The sequence below is a fragment of the Mastigoproctus giganteus genome, chromosome 5 (assembly GCF_048544385.1).
Source record: "Mastigoproctus giganteus isolate SK-2022 chromosome 5, ASM4854438v1, whole genome shotgun sequence".
NCBI lineage: Eukaryota > Metazoa > Arthropoda > Arachnida > Uropygi > Thelyphonidae > Mastigoproctus > Mastigoproctus giganteus.
The window spans coordinates 114,758,708-114,780,238 of record NC_143579.1 but is presented as its reverse complement, the minus strand read 5'-3'; the positions used below and the strand labels follow the sequence as shown (position 1 = coordinate 114,780,238).

Here is a 21,531-nt window from a genome sequence, read left to right as displayed (position 1 = left end):
GTCATCAGGATGCAACTTGGCCTATACAAATGCAAGACCCATGATCTGCATCAAGGACATTGAGCTGGATTAAACTACCAGCTGAAGACCGGTAAAGAGTTTGAAGCCATGACAGAGGGAGAGACATACAAATATCTGGGGATAATGCAGGCCCCACCAGTTAGAACACAAGGAGATCAAAGCCTGCATCACTGAGAAATACACTCAGAGACTGAGAAGCCTGCTAAAATTAAAGCTCAATGGCAGAAAGATGATCACAGGCATAAAGACATATGCAGTCACAGTACTAATATACTCCTTCGGAATCATAGACTGAACCAATACTGGAGCAGGTTATGAGATTGACCAGGGTAATGATGACCAAGAGGTGTCAACACCACCTGGAGTTGCGATTGAGAGACTGACCATAGCCCATAAAAAAAGGAAGGAAAGGATTAACTGACCTCACTGAACAAGAGAAGAAGGCAATCAAGGACCTGCGGGATTACTTACAGGGAAAATACAGCACCAATATACCAAGCCATAAGAATGATAGACAAAATGCACGCAATGTTCAATTTCAACAAGGGGACCACATTCACACAGATAGAAGAAACAAAGATAGAAAGATGTACGAAGCGGACACTCCACAGCGGCAGACACTACAATGACTTCCACAACGACTACATAGATAAGATAGCTTCCAACACTTGTCTCATGAATGGAAGGCTCTTCCCTGAGACTGAAGGATTCCTGCTTGCCATCCAACCAAGACCAGGTAATCAACCTCGGAAACTACAGAAAAAACATCACCAAAGACCCTAGAGTAACAGATGGCATGTGTCAACGATGCCCACCTCCAAACAATCCAGAACATCACACTGAATTCTGCAATGTGATCACCCAGATGGAGTATACTTGCAGACACGACCAGGTGGCTAGGATAATACATTATTATTATTATTATTAGTCATATGGAGCTGTTATGTTATATGTTATTTTTGGTTTTTAGGAGCATTAGCAACTAAGGCCATATTGCTCCGGGAACATGCGGTGGTCATTCCCCGTATTTGGTGGTGACGGGCTTGAACCCCGGTCTAATCAAGAAGCGTTTGCTACACACTGTTGCTCCTTCCCACCTGGCTACGGTTGTTGTTGTTGTTGTTGTTATTGGGTTTAAAGACACAAGGGCAACTGAGGCCAAATTGTGTCTATTCATCGTTTAATTGCATGACTCTATCTTTATGGTTGTTAAATTATATACTTTTGTATAGACCAATACATTTTAAGTATATTAAAAGTTCTTCAATATTTGCATTGTTTCCTAGAATATGAGATAAATCAGGTGATACGTTAAGCCTGGAAACTGATTGAAAAGTGTTTGACCAGATGGTTGAATGCAAGGGACAATCAAGCAGAAAATGGCGGACCGTAAGCCGACTGTTACAGGATGAACACTGAGGTGGGATTTCTCCCAATAGCAAGTAGAGATGGGTATGATGCATATGTCCAATTCTTAGCCTTGCCAACACCACTTTCTCACGTCTGTTTGGTCTGAAGCAAGAGAGCCACAGCTTTGGTTCTTGTTTTATTTGGTAAAGTTTGCTGTTAGTATTCCTTTTCCATATCTGTGACCAGTTGTCGTAAAATGCTTTATGAATAACAGGTTTAAAATCAGTGTATGGAACCTGAGGATGTTGTGAGAGAGTGGGTTGAGGATGTTTAGCGGCAAAGTCTGCACTTTCATTTCCCGGAATGCCAGAATGGCCAGGGATCCAGCAAAAGGTGATTGACTGATTGGACAGACTACAGGAAAATAGTTGGGAATGAATTTCTTTCAATGTAGGATGAGAAGAGGAGAAATCCTTCCTTATGGCATTGATAACACTGAGGGAATCCGTGTAAATTATTGCGGGTGAGATGCAAAGTTCAATAATCTTACTAAGTGCTAACTTGATGGCATAAAGTTCAGTAGTGAAGACACTGCATGATAAAGGTAGTGTGGCTGAAATTGTACATGTAGGAAAAACAGCTGCAGCACCTACCATACTATCAGTTTTGGACCCATCAGTATATATTTTACAGAAATCGGAGTTAAGAGTAGTGCAACTGTCTCATGTTATTGGGAGATATGACATTCTTTCCCCACTGGCGAAAATGTGTGTCATGTGAGGCACAAACATACATCCAAGGTGGAATAGGTGCAGTTGTGTTCTGAAAAATATCAGCTAAATCGATGTTCCAACTCAGAATAAGATCTTTGATCCTGAGTGAAGCAGGTCGATTTTCATGTGGCTTATTCCATAAAAGGAATCCCACCGAGTGTGATAAAGATACTCCCAACTGGGGTGCGATGGAAGACTCTGGATCTTAGAAGTATAGAAAAGCAATAATGTTTTTCTACGAAGATGTAATGGAGGCTCGTGGGCTTCAATATAAAGACTTTGCATGGGAGAAGTCCTGAATGCGCCCAGAGCAGTCCTCAGGGCACTGTGCTGGATGACATTTAGCCGATCTAATGTGCTTTTCCTAGCTGAGTCATATACGGGAGAACCATAATCTAACCGTGAACGGATCAGAGATTTGTAGAGGTGAAGTAAGGAGTACCGATCAGCTCCCCACGACATGGATGAGACTGATCGAAGCATGTTCAACTGTTTTAGACAAGTAGTTCGTAGATATGTGATATGTGCTTGGAAGTTAAGCTTACTATCTAATATCAGACCAAGAAATCTGATGCTGTTTACTACTGGTATTGGACAATTGTTTAGCCGTAATTCAGGATGGTGGACAGCACGTTTCTTACAAAAGTGAGTGGTGGTAGACTTTTGTTCAGCTAGTCGATATCCGTTGCATGACATCCAGGATTCAATTCTGTTAATGGCAAGTTGCAGTTGACGCTCAATGGTGTTCATGCTTTGTGATTGGCAGGAGATGGCGAGGTCATCCGTGTACATATAAGCCTCCACAGTTTTGGTGATGTCTCTAGTTATGCTGTTGACTTGAATTGCAAATAACGTTGCGCTGAGAATAGATCCCTGTGGTACTCCTTCCTGAATATGGGGTGTAGACAATACGTTCTGATAACGGACCTGAAAAGAGCGGTGGCGCAGGAAATTCTGAATTATCTGAGGGAGATGACCCCTTAGTCCTAGATGATAAAGGTCCATAATAATACCATGTTGCCAGGTAGTATCAAATGCCTTTTCCATATCTAAATTGACCATGACTAGATGTTGCTTCATGACAAAGGCGTTGCGAATATTCGATTCAGCTTTGATAAGGACATCAAGAGTGGATCTGTTCTTACGAAAGCCACTCTGATGATCTGTTAAAAGGTTCTCTGCTTCTAAGATCCAGGTAAGCCTCGTATGTACCATTCTTTCAAAAATTTTCCCCATGCAGCTTGTGAGAGATATTGGCCTATAATTGTTAACCAAAGAAGGGTCTTTGCCTGGTTTTGGTATGGCAAGTATGAGAGAATGATGCCAGGAAAGCGGATAGGCATTTTCTGAGAAGATTCGATTATAGAAAATTAATAGGGTACGTAAGTCCTCTTCAAGTAATTGTTTTAGCATGATGTAATGTATGTCGTCTGGGCCGGCAGCACTATTTGAATATTTAAGGATTCTTTGAGTTCTGTTATATTAAATGGTTGATTGTATGGAAGTGAGAGCTGTGTGGAGAAGTTAATTTTGCGGCATTCTGCATCTGCCTTGATGCGCTGAAAGGAGATCGAGTAGGAAGCAGAAGCAGATATTGTAGAGAATGATTCTGCTAGCGCATTGGCAATTTCTTTAGGTGCCGATAGATCTTTCCCATTCCAACAGAGTATTGGAGAGGGTGGTCGAGTGAATTTTCCATTTAGTGCTTTAATTCTTCTCCAAATGAGTCGTGGGTCAGTGTCTTTGGTGATAGTTGAGGCAAATGAGATCCACGAGTCACGTTTGGCTTTTCTCCTAATCTGCCTTGCTTTGGCTTTAAATCTTTTGTATTCTATTAGATTATTGGTTGTCGGAAACTTACGGAATTTGTTCCAAGCACGGTTTTTCTCACGCTTGGCATTAGAACAATCTGTATTCCACCAGTTGTTATGGTGGGAGTACTTGTGAGGTTGTGACTTCGGGATTGAATTTTTTGCTGCATTTAGTATCTGATTGGTAATGTAGTTAGTTACTTCTTCAATTGGATGTTGCTGAACATAGCTCCTGTCTAACTGGACCTGGGTACAGTAGCTCTCCCAGTTTGCCTTCTTGAACTTCCAGGTGGATCGGACCTCGAGATTTGCAGTTACCCGTGTTTGTAATGAGCAAAGGATTGGAAAGTGATCGCTGTTTAGAGGATTGTTTAGCACTGACCATGACATACTTGGGAGAATTGCTGGTGAGCAGATAGACAAGTCTACTGCAGAAGTAGATCCTGTAGATAGGTTAATATAAGTGGAAGATCCAGAATTTAGTATAGTTAGGTTATTATTCATGAATGTTTCGATTAATTTGCCTCTTGTGTCAATCGCAGGCGACCCCCATAATGGATGGTGGCCATTGAAGTCACCAAAAAGGCAGATTGGAGATGGTAGTTGCATAACCAAATTTTCAAGTTCTGTATTTGAAAATGGTTGAGAAGGGGAAATATATATAGAAGTTAGGGTAATTGAAATACCGATTGAAATACGTGCTGCCACAGCTTCTAGATTAGTTTTTAACTGAATTTGCCTGGACGGTATGTTTGATTTTATAAGCACAGCTCCTCCGCAAGCAGGAGACTCCGAAATCCTGTCTTTTCTATATATTTTATAGTTTGTAAATTTTAGAGAAGCTTCAGATGATAAGAAAGTTGTAGACATACTCCTATCGGATTGTATTTAATCAGTAAATCTTTTATGTCGTCAGAATTGCTTCTTCGTCCTCTGCAGTTCCACTGTATGATATTAGACATTATTTGAGTTTAGTTGTGGTCGATTGTTCCGACTGTTTTTTAGAAGTGGAGCATTTCGATCTGTCTTGCTTTATTTTATCTTTTTTCGGGAAATAGGGGCGAACAGAATCCATGGTGTCATTTGCATGGAGTTCCAAAATGGGCTCCCCATTATCTAAACGATCATCTACTTCCATACTGTTGGTGGGAGTTTCCATTTGTTTTGAATCTGTGTCTGATTTCCTTTGCTCTGTGTCATATGGGACCGATTCAGTATCACTAGGGATACTGATTGGGGTATTGTAGCTTCGCTAGTTTTATTTTGAGGATTTTCTTTTTTTGAATTTGAAAGAGTAGATTTACGCCAATTAGCCATTGAGGTATTAGGCGGAATTGATACATCTGTTTGTGCTCCAGTAGATACATAGTTTCTAGTGCGAAAGCGTAGGATCGACTGCTAGGCGTGCTCAACATAACTTGCCTACGTGCCTCAGGAAAAGTAACTTTATTTTCTATTTTATATTTTTGAATTTTTTTCCCTGTAATCCATATTTCGCAAGATTTGGAAAAGGCAGGGTGATTTCCCTTGCAGTTTGGACATGCAGCGGTTGCGGCCAAGCAATTAGCTTGAGTATGTTCTTTAGCTCCGCAGATGGGACAAATGGAGTCACCTCTACATGCCTGCTGTGAATGACCATATTTCTGGCATTTGAAGCAATGAACAGGATTCGGGATATATGGTCTAATACGACAATTCAAATAGCCAGCTTTGATTGAGGATGGTAAGTCTGGAGTACTGAATGTTAAAATGATGGTTCTAGTTGGAGTTAGATTCCCATCTTTTTTACTCATGATTCTTTTTACACTTGTTACTTTTTGACTACTAAGTTCTTGGAGTAGTTCTTCTTCGGAGACTGTAATTAGGTCCCACTCACTGATCACACCTCTTGATGAATTTAAGGTTCTGTGGGGAGAAACTAATACTGTCAGTCCCCCAAATGATGTTGTATTTAACAGCCGCTCAGAATGTTTTGAGGTGGCTGTTTCGATCAGGAGGTCTCCAGATTGTAGTCGCTTCACCATTTTTGGTGACCCTGCAATAGACTCTAAACACTTTTGTATCAAGAATGGTGATAACTTGCCTACAGGTTGGGCAGATAACGAATGTACCACCAAGAAATTCGGTATCTCATTTGGATATTTTGCTTCCGTTCGAAGCCTTTTTGGGTGAACGCAGTCATGGTCAATGTCGGGAGTCTCTTGTCTTGAGCTCAATGGCTCTAAAGGGGGATAATTATTTGTATCCATGTTAGCTCCTTTTGGCCCTGGGGGTTTACCTTTACCACCCAGATTACCGGCCCCGCCACGGGGAGGCAGGAGCAGTGCCACTTGTGGCCAAGCGTAGAGGTTAATATAGTTAGTAGGAGTACTAAATTAAAGAAAAAGGTTCTTTCCTTCTTCTGGGCTCACTTCTTAGTGTTTTTAAGAAAATGAAGATTTAATAAGTAATTAATTTAATAAGTTCGAAAAGATTTAATAAGTAAGGGAGAAAACAAAATAGAACCTAGTCGCTTACCAGAAAACGCTCTTTAAACGCACGAGAATCGCTTGGCCATGGAAACGCTTGGCACCCGGGGCCCACCTGGCTACGGAGGCGCCTGTCTCATATGGAGCAAGGAAGCCTGAGGCTTATGCTGCACCAGCCAAAAACAAATTCCCGAGTTTCCCTGAGAGAGAGAGAAAGGGAGAGAAGCAGCAAGGAATCACCAAGAAAGAGAAGAATGATGGTATCCAGCTCAGGACCCCGGGGTTTTCCAAGCCCATACTCACAAGATGATAGCACAAAAAAATACCAGCTGATCAAAGAAAGTTTACTGTATTACAAGTACAAGCATTGGGCCCCATGTGAGACCTCTCCTCACAGATTATATTGGGACTGCGCCATCATAATGGACAAGACAATCTTGCACAACAGACCAGAAATAACCGTTTCTGATGAAAAGGAAAGAACTACTTACCTGAAGATATAGTGGGGCCCAACACCACCAGCAACCTACAGTAAACCTACGAGAAAAAGATCAGGAGATCTTTTCTAAGATCTTTAAGATCTTTGGAGACCTTATGTCTCAGACATAAGACAGGAAGTCAAAGATAGATGGCATAGGGAACAAGAAATGACCATCCCGATCATTGTGTCAACTAACGGCATGGTGCCAAATTTCCTCCATAAGAACCAAGCAACAACAGGACACCCAGAGGACACTTAAATGGAACTCCAGAAAGCCATGATCCTGAACAGTTGTAGGATAGTAAGAGAGTTCCTTGACCAACAGTAACCATAATAGCAACCACATACAACCAACAACCCCATGCAATTGGTAACAGTACCCGTCACAGTGCAGAAAAATCCCATAAAAAAAGAGAAAAGGTTTTAATAATAATAATTAATATCTCTCTGTATTAGCTATCTCAGTATATTATAATAATAATAATACCTCCAGTACTAACATACACATTCGGGGTAATAGATTGGACTAACACTGAGCTATCATGCGAAGATATCATGCGAAAGACAGACTATGATGACCAAGAGTCGCCAACACTAACCGAAGTCAGCAGTGGAGAGACTAACAATACCTCGGAAAGAGGGAGGAAGGGGACTGATAGACCTGATAGAGCAACAGAAAACAGCGATAGTTAACCTGAAGGATTACTTCGAGAACAACACCCCCTCTCACCCACACGGTACAAGAAATGAAGTTAGAAAGATGGGCAAAGAAGACACTCCATGGCAGACACTAAATGACCTCCATCAAGATCACACCGATAACATTGCTTCCAATGCCTGGCTCACAAGCGGGATGCTGTTCTCCAAGACTGAAGGATTCATGCTAGCCAGCCAAGACCAGATAATCAACACCAGAAACTATATAAAATACACCGCAAAGGAGCCTGGAATGTCAGATGACACATGTCAAAGATGCCACTTGGCTTCAGAAATGATCCAACACATCAGAGCTGGGTTCAAGGTGATAACCCAGACTGAGTACACTCATAGACACGACCAGGTAGCCAGGATAATACATCAGAAGCTAGCGAGCAAATACCAGTTGACCAAAGAAAGTGTACCATACTACAAGTACGAACCCAGGGCAGTACTAGAGACCCGAACCCACAAGCTGTACTGAGACCGCGCCATAATAATGGATAAGACCATCCCGCACAACAGACTGGACACAACCCTTGTGAACAAGATGTAAAAGGTTACATAACTGATTGACATTGCAGTGCCCAACACTAGCAATGTCCAGAAAACCCATGAGAAAAAAATAAGGAAGTACAAGAACCTGAGACATGAGGTCAAGGACATGTGGCATATGCAAGAAGTATCGACCATCCTGATCATCGTGTCAACCACCAGTATGGTACCAAATACTCTACATAGCAGCCTAGCAGCAATAGGTCTCCCAGAGAATACCTACAAGGAACTCCAGAAAGTTGCAATCCTGAACACCTGTAGGATAGTCAGAGATTTCTTCGATCAACAGTAACAGCAAACATTACAACCACCCTGTGTACTTGGTAGCATTATGCGTCACGGAGTGGAATCCCCCAATCAGGGAGAAATAATATAAGAGCAACAATAATAATAATAAAGGAGGCACGATGGTCCAGTGGTTAAGACACGGGACTACCAGCCTGATGGACTCGGGTTCGAAACCAGCACTGGTGGAAGCGAACACGGCTCTATTTCGCTAGGAGACCAATATAATAATAATATTAAAAAAAAAAAAAAAAAAAAAACACAACACGAAAGTCACCCCTTTGGACTTACCTTCCCCAAGGTCTGATGGAGATAGTGGTGCCATCTGATGTCACTCATGAGAACGAACTAACTAAATAAATAAACCACTGGACATAAGCCGAAGCTAAACAAGTCCACCTCCATAGATGGATGTTGTCGCAGATAAATATTATTCATACTGCATCGAGTGTGGCGCAGGATAAAGTCACTCACGTTCAGGCTTTAGGCAGAGGGGTCGGCTCAAAAAGTTGGAGACAGTCTCAAGAGCAAGACAGTGGAACAAGTGGTGCTGTCCCCCATAAGGCTACCACAACAGAACGTCAAGACCATCCAGCCCCATCAACTGAAAGTGTTTCCTGCGCAACTGCGCTAGTGACCACCCAGGAAGGAAGAAAATGCCAACTGAAGTGGATCATTGAAATGAATACAGTAAACCCCCGCTATTCGCGGGGGTTACGTTCCTGAGAAATGTCGCGAATGCCGAAAACGCGAATACTGAGTTATGGCTCCCATAGTAATAAAGGGGTTCCGTTCCAAAGCATGAAATATATAAGAAAAACTAGTCTAAAATTTTGTCTATGTATGTATTATATGTACCTTTATAATATGACTACGCACATAGACAGTACATAGTGAAATGCAAGCATGTGGCATCGAAATGAAAATAAGAAACAATTTAATATTAAATGTAATGTTTATTAGAAATTTCAAACAAATCTTTCAAACCAGCGCCTTTGCTAGCAAAAAAAACTTATCCCGCCAGTGCTATCACCAGTTTCGCTAAAGTGTTGATAAAGGAGTTTTGCCTTTTCATGAATGATGAGTGAACTTAACGGGATTTTATTTTGAGTTCGGTCTTCTATCCACAGATTTAAAGCGTTTTCCATTTTTTCTAATTTAACGTCACGAGTTACAGACCAAATTTTTGAAGCAATTATCGCGTTTTCACGGACACTACGGCGGATTTTTCTTCCGATTTCTTGACTGGTCGTACCGTTGACTCATTGATTTTATAATGTTTTGCCACTGAGGAGACACTTTCACCATTAGAAATTTTGTTTAATAACTCAATTTTATTCGCTAATGTCATCACCTTTGATATTTTCACATTTCCCTTGTTATTTGTAGCCATATTTTTGTACTGGTTAGAAAGAACTTGTCCACAATAAAGTCACTTTCGTCCGTTAACATTCTCGAAAAAGTCTGTTTTACACTGCAAAACGGTAGATTTATCACTTTTGTAAGCATATCAATTTATAAGCATATAAATTAAAAACGAACGACGAAAACTTCCATTACAAGCGCATAAACACATACTGAACAAGGATTAGTGAAACACATCCACGCTCGCGATTTTGTCACCGCTCTCTCCCCACCCACTGAGCGCTGTTTTGACCGGGCAAGATAATTTTAGCCAGGCCCATGTTTTTTATGGCGGTAATATTCACGGCGCTTTAAAATTCACATTTTTTTAGGTTTCATTTTGTTTTAAATCAGCGATCGCGAATACGCGAAACCGCGAATACAGATACCGCGAATAGTGGGGGTTTACTGTACATACATCATGAGAGCATACTATGAAATAACCAGGCTAGAGATCGATATGACAATGTACAGATTGCGACTACATACCAAGTGGTTGGAATGATACTCGGATAGTCAGGTCACTGAACAGCGATTAGCAGACCAAAGAAGGACCAGCGTCAGCATCACGAAGAACCTAATAGCTCCTGCCATCTTGGAAAAATCAAGCAGGATGTTGGCAATCTGCTACAAAGCACAAAGAATATGGTCAATATGGAACCAGAGGAGGAACAGCAAGAAGAAATACAACCCAGAGTAGCTGAAGTGGAAAGAGAACACGTCATGCTATCCAGAATAGTAGAAGAGTGGAAGAATGCCATAACAGAATTCAAAGGAATGGACCCCACAAGGACCCACGTGATACCTAAGCAGAGACCAAATAAAATCCTGTGGAGCGTAAGAGACCACCTCAATCGGCAAATAATGTCACATTACCTTGATAACAATGGTGCAAGCTGGAGGCTATCCATACAGCCGTATACTGTGCTGTCATAGCAGCCACTAGGATTAATGGAAAAGAAACGAGAGACCAGCAGCAGAAGAACCAAAAACAGAAAAAACCACCAGCTTGAGAAAGAAGACTTCAGCAGAAGATAGAAGAATTAAGAGTCAAGATAGGTCAGTTGACCCATTACCAACAGGGTAATAGAAGTAAGAAACTGATTGGAAAGGTGAAGAGCATACTAAAGAGAGACAGCGTCCACAGCAAACATGAGACCAGAAATCAGGGAATAGGAGAATACTTGGACACACTGAAGCAGAACCTCCTCGCACTCAGCAAGAGACTACACCGATATAAAGAGAGCTTCCAGAGGAAACTAAACAACCAAATCTTCGATGAGGACCAAAGAGCCTTCTACAGGAAACTTGGTGAACATGAGAAAGCAGGAAACGGCTAACCTGAGAAGAAGACAATCGAAGAGTTCTGGGGAAATATCAGGAGCAGTGAAGTAAGACATAACAGCAGAGCACCCTGGATAAAAGTAGAACGGAAGAAAACGAAGGACATACAAGAGATGAGAGAAGAAGTGAAACAGTCGATCAGGAACATCCACAACTGGCCAACCCCAATAATTGATAACCTCCATAACTACTGGAACAAGAAGCTCACCTGCACACACAAGCAGAGCAGTTCACTAGAATGATAAGCAACCCAGAAACAATTCTGAAGTTTCTCACCGAAGGAATCACATAATCTAAAGCCTAAAGATGAAGATACAAAAAACCCGGCAAAATACAGGCCAATCACATGCCTCCAACGATGTACAAGATCCTGACCATCTGCATAACTAAGAAGATATCAGACCACTTAGAGAGTTAGAACATAATGGCCGAACAGCAGAAAGAATGCAAGCGGAGGAGCAAAGGATGCAAGGAGCAATTAACCATAGATGTCGGAGTTATGGAGCAAGCCTTCAAGAAGCACCGCAACCTATACACAGCCTACATTGATTACTGCAAGGCCTTCGATCCCTACCTCATAGGTGGCTAATAGAGACCCTGAAGATCTACAAGATCAATCCGATAGTGACAAACTTCCTAGGAGCAACAATGGCGAAATGGAGTACCACCATTAAGGTCGAGAACATCACAACCAGGCCAATCCCCATTAGAAGAGGAATCTTTCAGGGAGATGCTCTGAGCCCATATGGTTCTGTCTGACACTCAAGCAGTTATCCACCATGCTCAACGGCAGCAAGTATGGATATAACCTCAAAGAAGGAAGAAAGAACCTGAACACTCTCACCCACCTGATGTACATGGATGACATCAAGCTCTACGCAGCAACTGAGAAGCAACTCCAGCAACTACTCCGGATCACCAAAGAATTCAGCAAGGACATCAGGATGAAATTTGGTCTAGAAAAATGCAAGACACATACACTAACAACAGGAAAATTTAGTTGGCCGAAACTACTAGCTGTTGGCTGGTAAAGAGATCGAAGCTTTGATAGAAGGAGAGACCTACAAATACCTAGGGATGATGCAGGCTGAGCAGCTAGAGCACAAGGAAATCAAGAAGTGCCTGACCGAAAAATATCATCAGAGACTCAGAAGCCTGCTGAAAGCAAAACTGAATGGAGGGAACACAGTTAAAGTCATAAACACCTATGCAGCTCCAGTACTAACATACACATTCAGGGTCATAGATTGGACTAACACCAAGCTAGAAGATATCATGCAAAAGACAAGGACAATAATGACCAATAGTCGCCAACACCACTCAAAGTCAGCAGTGGAGAGAATAACAATACCTCAGAAACAGGGAAGAAGGGGCCTGATAGAATTGATAGAACAACAGAAAACAGCGATAGTTAACCTGAAGGATTACTTCGAGAACAACACAGCACCACTCCACCAGGCCATAAGGAAGATAGATAAGTCGTATACCTCACTCAACCTAAGTGAGGAAACCACCTCCTGCCCAGACAGTACAAGAAACAAAGTTAGAAAGATGGGTAAAGAAGACACTCCATGGCAGACTCTACAATGACCTCCATCAAGATCACATCAACACCACTGCTTCCAATGCATGGCTCGCAAGAGGGACACTCTTCCTCGAGACTGAAGGATTCATGCTGGCCATCCAAGACTAGATAATCAACACCAGAAACTATAGAAAATACATCGCAAAGGAGCCCGGAATGTCAGATAACACATGTCGACAATGCCACTTGGCCTCAGAAACGATCCAACACATCACCAGGGGGAGCAATGTGATCACCCAGACTGAGTACACTCATAGACACAACCTGTAGCTCGGATAACACATCAGAAGCTAGCAAGGAAATACCAGTTGGTCGAAGAAAGTCTACCCACTACAAGTACGAATCCCAGGCAGTACTAGAGACCCCAACCGACAACCTATACTGGCACCGCGCCATAATAACAGATAGGACAATCCCGGACAACAGACCGGACGTAACCCTTGTGAACAAGAAGGAAAAGGCTACCTATCTAATTGACACAGCGCTACGCAACACTGTCAACCTGCAGAAACCCATGGGGAAAAAAATCAGGAAGTACACGAACCTAAGACAGGAGATCAAAGAGATGTGACATAGGCAACAAGTAACAACCATCCCGATCATCATGTCAACCACAGGTATGGTGCCAAAGACCCTACATAACAGCCTAGCAGCAAAAGGTCTTCCAGCGAACACCTACAAGGAACTCCAGAAAGTCGTAATCCTGAACACCTGTAGGACAGTCAGAGAGTTCCTTGACCAACAGTAACACCTGACATAACAACAACCACCCTGTGTATGTGTAGCAATACCCATCATGAAGTGGAATCCCCAATCAGGGAGATATAATTTAAGAGCAATAATAATAATTATTATTATATACTCAGATTGCTTTGAATTAGAAACATACATGTAATAAATGGCTGAACATTTTTAGCACAGAGCAGATGTGTTGCCTAGACTCAACAAGATTATATATCTCTCAACTGCTAGGTATTCAATACTAGCAGATTTAGGTATAAAAAATTTGTTTCACACATCCCACACATGTAAGATGCTGAGAGAGTTTTGTAGTCATGGGAGAGTGAAGAATTCATCCCCAGGGGCTCATATCTGGTGAGTATGGGCGTGGCACATCCAGGGTCCTGAGCTGGATATCATCATTCTTCTCTTTCTTGGTGATTCCTTTCTACCTACCTATCTCTCTCTCTCTCTCTCTCTCTCTCTCTCTCTCTCTCTCTCTCTCTCTCGGGTATTTTTTTTTTGTCTTGTGCAGCATAAGCCTCAGGCTTCCTTGCACCATATGGCTAATAATAATAACTCACCTGAACATCATAGGGCATTAGAGCCCTATGACAAGTCTTGGTGAAAATGTTGCAGTGGTCCAGAAAGATGGTCTGAAATGATGGACCTGTTCAAGTCTCCAGTGAGGTACTGATCGAAAGGTACTGGAAGGTTTGGGGGTCTCCTACTGAAAATGTTCCAAATCATCCAACCATCTATCTCTCCATATCAAGCAACTGTCTCCACTCATTCACTCTCCAATGGTTTCACTCATTCATTGTCCAATGGTTTCATTGACTGCTCAAGGTGCATTTGCTTGTGATGGGCTATTGGCTGAGAGGGCTCATATGTGATAAAGTTAAATGCATGTGAAATGGGTGGTTTTATGCTTGTGTTGTATTGTTGGTCCTTTGCCCCATTGTTCCACTGAACAGCACATAGGACCTTGTTCTCTTCCTTTTGGTAAAAAAAAACGTGACTGGCTTGTGGGTCTTCCACAGCTGGTTCGCTCTTGATACACAAGAAAGTGTTGTATGGAACAATGGGCGATCATATGCAAGGTACCCATCTCTATCAATCTGATCCCAATGATGTTTCACTGTTGAAACTTTTTTTAGTCACATCTTTTGCCCATTCCCCAAACAGAACACCAGTCTAATGAAAAGTATATTGACAGGCACCGTCAGTATACTTTTCTTGAAGGAAAAGTATACATAGACAGTGCATTACATAGTGGCAGATGGCACACATGAAGTCATGATTGGGTTGTGGTATGTTGCTAATATGAAGCTATCAAAAGTGTATATGTAAAGAATTTTTAATTTAATGCTTTTACATTTCGAAATATATATTAATTGATAATTATCAATATAGGCATAGTGATAATTATATAATATTTGCCATATTATATGGCAAAACAACAAAATAAAAAAATAAAAAAAATCTTAAGTACAAGAGAATACAGGCTGAGATTTTATAACAGGATTAAATGTGTTACTGGTTTGACATTTGTTTACAAGAGTGTTTATAATAACTCAGTAAAATGTAAGGATAATCACTAAGATTGATCCTAGTTTGTTCTGTCTCACAAGTAATTCCACCAAAAGAATAACCAGTAACTATACATTTAAAATATTTTTCAGCATGGTATATTTTCTCAGTTTATTTATAAACAGTGCTACTGATTAATGGATATCAATGCATCAGAACATCAGCCAGTAGCAGAGTAAATGCATTCCTTAATGTTGCCTCATCTGATATCCTGTCCAATTGATTTTTTCATTGTAAAGATAATCTCCAAGATATAACAAGGATACATTTCTGAAAACACAGTTTCTATCTTGCAACAGTTGCTTTAGAAAAACACCTTCGGTTGATTACAAGAAACCATCATATCATTCTTGCTTTCTATTGCAGTCTCAAATGGATTGCTGCCATTCAATGTCATCTTTGATCATCTCATCTGCATGAGATGCAACTAACTTACTGATGTGTATCATCTATTTCTAAGTTGGCTTCCCATTGTAACAACTTCTCTGATGAGCTGCTTAGATATCCGTAGATCTTGCAAAGGTAGTGAAAAAAAATTATGAGCAAAGCTTCTTCCACGGCTGATTTATGAATGACTACTTGACTTCATCCCAAGAATCTCCAAAGTTTTTTTCTGCATTCTGTATATTGTAACCTCTATAAAAGTCTTTTAAGGTTAGACAACTACCTTCCTGATCAGTTGCTGAAATGGTTCTGCATTAGCAACATGCATAATGCTTCTAAGGGTTCCAATCATAGTTCCATCCATGAGCTGGAGATGAAGCGGTAATTTGAGAAATAACCACAACATTCACATTTGGATCCACATTGTTTAAATTCTCAAAATGTACAAAGACATCATTCAAAAAAATAATAGCACTTTACATTCCAATAATGTTCTTAAAATATTTTTTCGAATAATGGAAAAAAAAATTAGCATCAACAAAAAATTTGGGACTGTTGGCTTGAATCCGAAAGCAGTTATTTTTTATTTTTTTTATTTTTTATCCATTCAACATAGCACTACATATAAAAAAAAAAAAAAAAAAAAAAATAATAATAACATATATATATATATATATATATATACAGGGTGTCTCAAAAATATTGATACAAACGTTTAGGGGAGGTAGGTAACATCTAAGGGAATGTGAATCGCATAGGAACCCATAAACGGAAACGTCACTGTAAGTCGGTAGACGGCGCGGTAGTCGCCGCATGAAGAGCATGCATCGATATACGAACTGTGGACTGGCAGACATGCACCTAGTGTATGGATTAGCAGAGGGCAATGGACGAGCCACTCAACGAATTTAGGGAGAATGCTTCCCAGACAGACGTGTACCGGACCACCGTTTGTTTGCACGTGTGCATCAAAATTTGTGCAATTATGGGTCATTTAGAGGTAACAGAAGTTGTGCGGGTAGACCACGTTTGACGCGAATTCCCACCATGCAAGAAAGTGTGTTGAATGTCATCCAGAATAATCCTACTACCAGCATATGTGACGCCTCTGCCTTAGGAGTGTCTCATTGCTGTGTACATGACAATTCCTTACACCCCTTTCATCTCCAAAGGGTTCAGTTACTGCTCCCCCAAGATCATCCTGCACGTGTGGATTTTGCGCAGTGCTTTCTCCAAGAATGTATTCAAGACTTGAATTTTCCAGCCTATGTTTTGTTCACGGATGAGGCTTATTTCACTCGGCAAGGCTTATTCAACCTGCACAATGCTCATGTGTGGGCTCACAACAACCTATATGGTGTGCACCCCATGTGACACAACATCGCTTCGCAATAAATGTGTGGGCAGGTATGGTCAGTGACTGCTTAGTCGGCCCGTACCTGTTACCATGAACTCCGCTAAATATCGGATCTTTCTTGAACAAGTTCTACCAGGGTTACTTGATGATGTTCCAGCAAATGTGAGACGCAACATTTGGTTTCAACATGATGGGGCTCCTGCCCATTATGGAAGATGTGTTCATGACCATTTGAGCAGGCGTTTTGGGTGTCGATGGATTGGCCATGGTGAATCCGTTGCCTGGCTCCCACGCTGTTGTTGTTATTTGAAAGCTATAGGCGCAAGAGCAGCTTAGACTATAATGCGCCTAGCCTAGGTGGGAGAGTTTCATATATCAGCATTTTTTCACAGAACCAAGACTCTGCTATATATATATATTTGTGTAGATTCTCTATAAAAGGTGTACTATTAATTTTATATGTTTTGAAAGTATCCAGTTAACTTAAGGAAGGAGAAAACTTTGGTAATTGGCCGGTCATCTAAAATTGTTTTAAGCATTAGGTTGTTTTGTTTATTCATTATTGATTGAAAGGCTCTTTGACATTCTCTATGAAATTTTGGACAGTTCATCATGAAGTGATGTATAGTCAGCAGAACTTGACAGTTTTGGCATTGAGGGGGAGGGGGGGGGTCTTTACCTCTGAGTAGGTAAGATTGAGTCATGTGTATGCCCGATTCGCAATCGAGCGAGGATCACTTCTTCCTGTCTATTCGATCGGAAGCTAGTAGGCCCCGGTCCCACGTCACCTGATTTATAGAGCCTTGATTTCTTTCTGTGAGGGACCTCAAATCTATCGTGTATGAATCACCTGTGGAGACGGAAATGGATCTCGTGGTGAGACTTGTCTGCGCTGCTGCTACTGTCAAAGAAACTCCAGGTGTGTTCGACGGTGTCCGCCAATCCATGCTGCGTCGGTGTCTCGCATGCATCACGTCTCATGATGGTACCTTCGAGCATCTGTTGTAACATCACGAAATGCATCCATCTCATACTGCATTGTTAATATTATGTCAAATAAATGTTTGCCACTAATTACTGTCTTGTGTCATTTCTGCTTCTTGTGCCTCTACTACTACTTTCCCCGTGACATTCCTGGTTATGGGTTCCTATGCGATTCACATTCCTTTTGATGTTACCTACCTCCCCTAAACGTTTGTACCAATATTTTTGAGACACCCTGTGTATATATATATATATATATATATATATATATATATATATATATATATAAATAAAATAATCCTTTTTACAAACTTAATTTTCTCATTCCTTTTAATAATTTGCTCAATCCTCTTTTAAACTAACCCAAACCATTCACCTTCATGAGAAGAGATGGAGGTTCATTCTAATGATCAATTTGTTTCTGGTTGAAAGCCAATTTCTGCACTGTACCCTGAAACCATCCTCCTTGAATTTAAATTTATGTCCACTTTTATGTGCCATCCAAGAAAGAGTAACATCAGTTTACTCAACCTTCATCAAGTCTTAAGCACTCCAATCAGATCTACTCATGGATGTCTAATTGACATATACTGAAACTCACAGAATCAAAATCTTTCTAGTTAAGACTACCTTTTTTTTGTGCTCCCAACTAACCTTGCTATTGTTTTCCCTTTCCAACAGATTCCCTAAAATTTCCTAAAATCCTGCATGTAGGTTTTCGAAGCTATATGCAGGATTTAAGATGCAGCCTAACCACTGCTCTTTTTCTTATCCTATTTGAAGGAACGAGGACACATCCACCTCTTTCTTCCTGCTGGCAAAGTTTCTGTATATCATTTACAAAACATCCTAAGCTGTCCTAGCAGCCTGTTTGCACTGTTCAGAGACCTTCATGTCAGACTCTACAATTAGTCCTAGGTATTTTTTATTATAAACTTTCATTATCTGTACCTAAATGTACCGTGCACTCTTGAATTCTAAATCTCAACTGGCATTTTTAAGCCCATCTACCTAGTTTATCTAGATCTTCTAAAGGAAGCATCTCCTAATTAATGCCATTAATCATCCTTATCATAAAATGAAATAAGGTCCGCCTGAGAATTACTTCCAAGCCAGTTTCATTTCAATCAATTCAACTAATTTATCAGACTATATTCACCGAATTTATGCAGCTACACCAATTAGTTACATAAAACTGGCCCCTTCTCTTAAATGTATAAAACCAGTCACGAATTACATAAAACTTATCAGAAGAACTTTCCTCATCCTTCCCTTAGAATCACCATACAGACAGTAAGAGGAACATGTTTTTTATGCTGATGTCTATCAAAAGTTTGATTCCATTTCAACAATCACAACACCAGAACCAGGTATATTTACATCTGTTTTCAACTGTAAATGAATTAAGGAACAAAGGAAGCAACTCAAACTTGTAAAGTTCTTTTATTTTATCCACTAGATTGTCATCATTGCCTTTCCTTTTGGATGCCATTAAAAATCTTTATTTCAGTTGATATATTCAAAAATCAGAATAAAAAAAAAATATGCAACAGCAAATACACAGCAGTAATAGAGTAGGAAATGTGAACATTTGAGAAAAACAAAACAAAAATATCAAATGCCCTCCACTGTATATTCAAGAGTGATACAGATGGAGAAGCATTTTTCAGAGGATGTGTAGTGTTACTCAATGTTCAGTGTTCCATGGGTGGAAAAGTGCTAAACATTTATGAATTCTGATGAAGAGTCAAATGGTTCCAAATTTTACCAATCTGCAATCTTGGTGGAATAAGCTGGCTTTGAGCAATCAAATATCAAACAAATGAACACCAGGGATTGCCTATATAAGAACAATTCTTTGAAGTTTACTTCCAAAAGTGAAAATTGCAGCACCTGTTTTCTACCGTTATGGAGAAGAGTTTTGTATTATTATTTTAATAACACTCTCATACTACAATTTATAATTATTTACAAGAAATTAAATGGTAAAGGACCCCAAAGAGCTCAAGTAAACTCCCTTCCAAATAACTTAAATTTTAAGTCTCGCCATTTTTCTCTCCCATTGCATTCTGAATAATGTTCCCGAACCTTCAGAATTTTTCCTAATTTGTCAGAATGTGGACACTTTACTTCTAAAATTGAAATGTATGAAAATTTTGTAAATGGCACTACATACTGGAATAACTTGGCCTTTCTCATTGCAAACCCTAACTGTGACTTCTACGTTCTTATCAGATGATTTTGAGCCTTTAGAAAACTCTCCTTGAACCAGGGTAAGATATAAATCATTACGAACATCACCTACAGAGAAAGGAAGAGAAAATCTTTTATGGTTAATTAAGATATAGAGGATTGAATTAAATTCTGAAATAATACATCAAATTTAACCTACATTTATGAGGGGAATGAAAATATAACCAAAAAAATCAAATATAAGGTCTACTGAAACTTCTGAGACATACTTTGTTCAAGCATTTCAGTGAATTAAATGTCACTAATTGTACAGTAATTGCAGTATATTGGAAACTGCATTTGAAATCCCATTGTGCCACCTACTATACATTGAGTTACATCTTTTCTGAAGTGATGCAAGGAAATACACTCAATGATACCTTATAAGGTACACCTACCTAATACAGGGGTGGGACATCCCCCACTTTTAGCCCTAAGAACAGTTTGAATTCATCAGGGTGGCATGAATCCAACAAGGTGTCGAAGGCATCCCATGGGAATTCTGGCCCATGCTGACTCAACTGCTTCCCATACTTGGTGCAACTTGAACAATTACAGATCTCTACTGCAAAGAGCATATTCCACCTTATTCTAAAGGTGCTCAATTGGTTTATGATCTGGTGACTATGGAAGGCCAATACAGTAGGATTAATTCAATCTTATGTTTCAGGAGCCAGTTTTGTACAATTCTTGGCTTGTGACATAGTGCATTATCCTTTGGAAGAAAACTCATTCATAGGATGCCTTGTAAACATGATGTACCTAGTTAGAAACAATTTTCAGATAACTTGTCGCATCCAAATGTTGCTTCACTAATATCAAGAGATACAATGTAAACTCCTCACACTATTATACTACCACTACAAGCAGCTTGCATTGCCACTTAGGATGGGTCCTTGGATTCATGCTGTTTTCATCATATGCTGATCCTCCCACAAAGCACAAAACAGCAGAAGCTAACTGATGAATAGTGCAAAGTTTTTCCCAGTCCTGCAGTATCCAAGTGTTGGTGTTCCTCAGGCCACAGTAATCATACCTTCTTGTTTTTGCTGACAGGAGTAGAGCCCAGTTTTTTCATTTCAAAATTTATAACTTGCCATACCTTCTCTGATATGGCACAATGGTATAAGTATCTTGAAATGCCTCTTTGCAAATGCCACTTTTGTACTCTTGGCAGTTATTTGACTGACTAAAGAAATGAGACAATTGTGGTAACTGACAATTAAGGTAACAGTTTTACAACTGTTTCACAAGATTTTGCTCAGTAGAAATCATATATATTTGTCTGAGTTACAATCTGCATAGTTTTTTATTCTGATTTCAGAAATGTTATTTGCTTTTTTTTTCTATAGCAGACCACTTTTTCAGAAATCATTTAAGTTGATGTCATTAGTTGCATTATTGAAAGCATTAAGTTAGGAGTAAATGCCAGGAATTTGTAAACTAAACTTTCACAGGTTGGCAGTGCTGTCTTCAGTCATTTGTTTC

General features: G+C 40.2%; 1 protein-coding gene across 1 annotated transcript in view; it reads right to left on the bottom strand.

Moving 5' to 3' along the window:
* The window catches only part of mbc (dedicator of cytokinesis protein myoblast city), a 966,604-nt gene that overhangs the window by 659,912 nt on the left and 285,161 nt on the right, over positions 1-21,531 (bottom strand). The window contains exon 14 of the mRNA XM_090373417.1: positions 19,988-20,112. Coding sequence (XP_090229543.1) covers positions 19,988-20,112 — 125 coding nt within the window. The remainder of the gene's footprint in view (positions 1-19,987; positions 20,113-21,531) is intronic.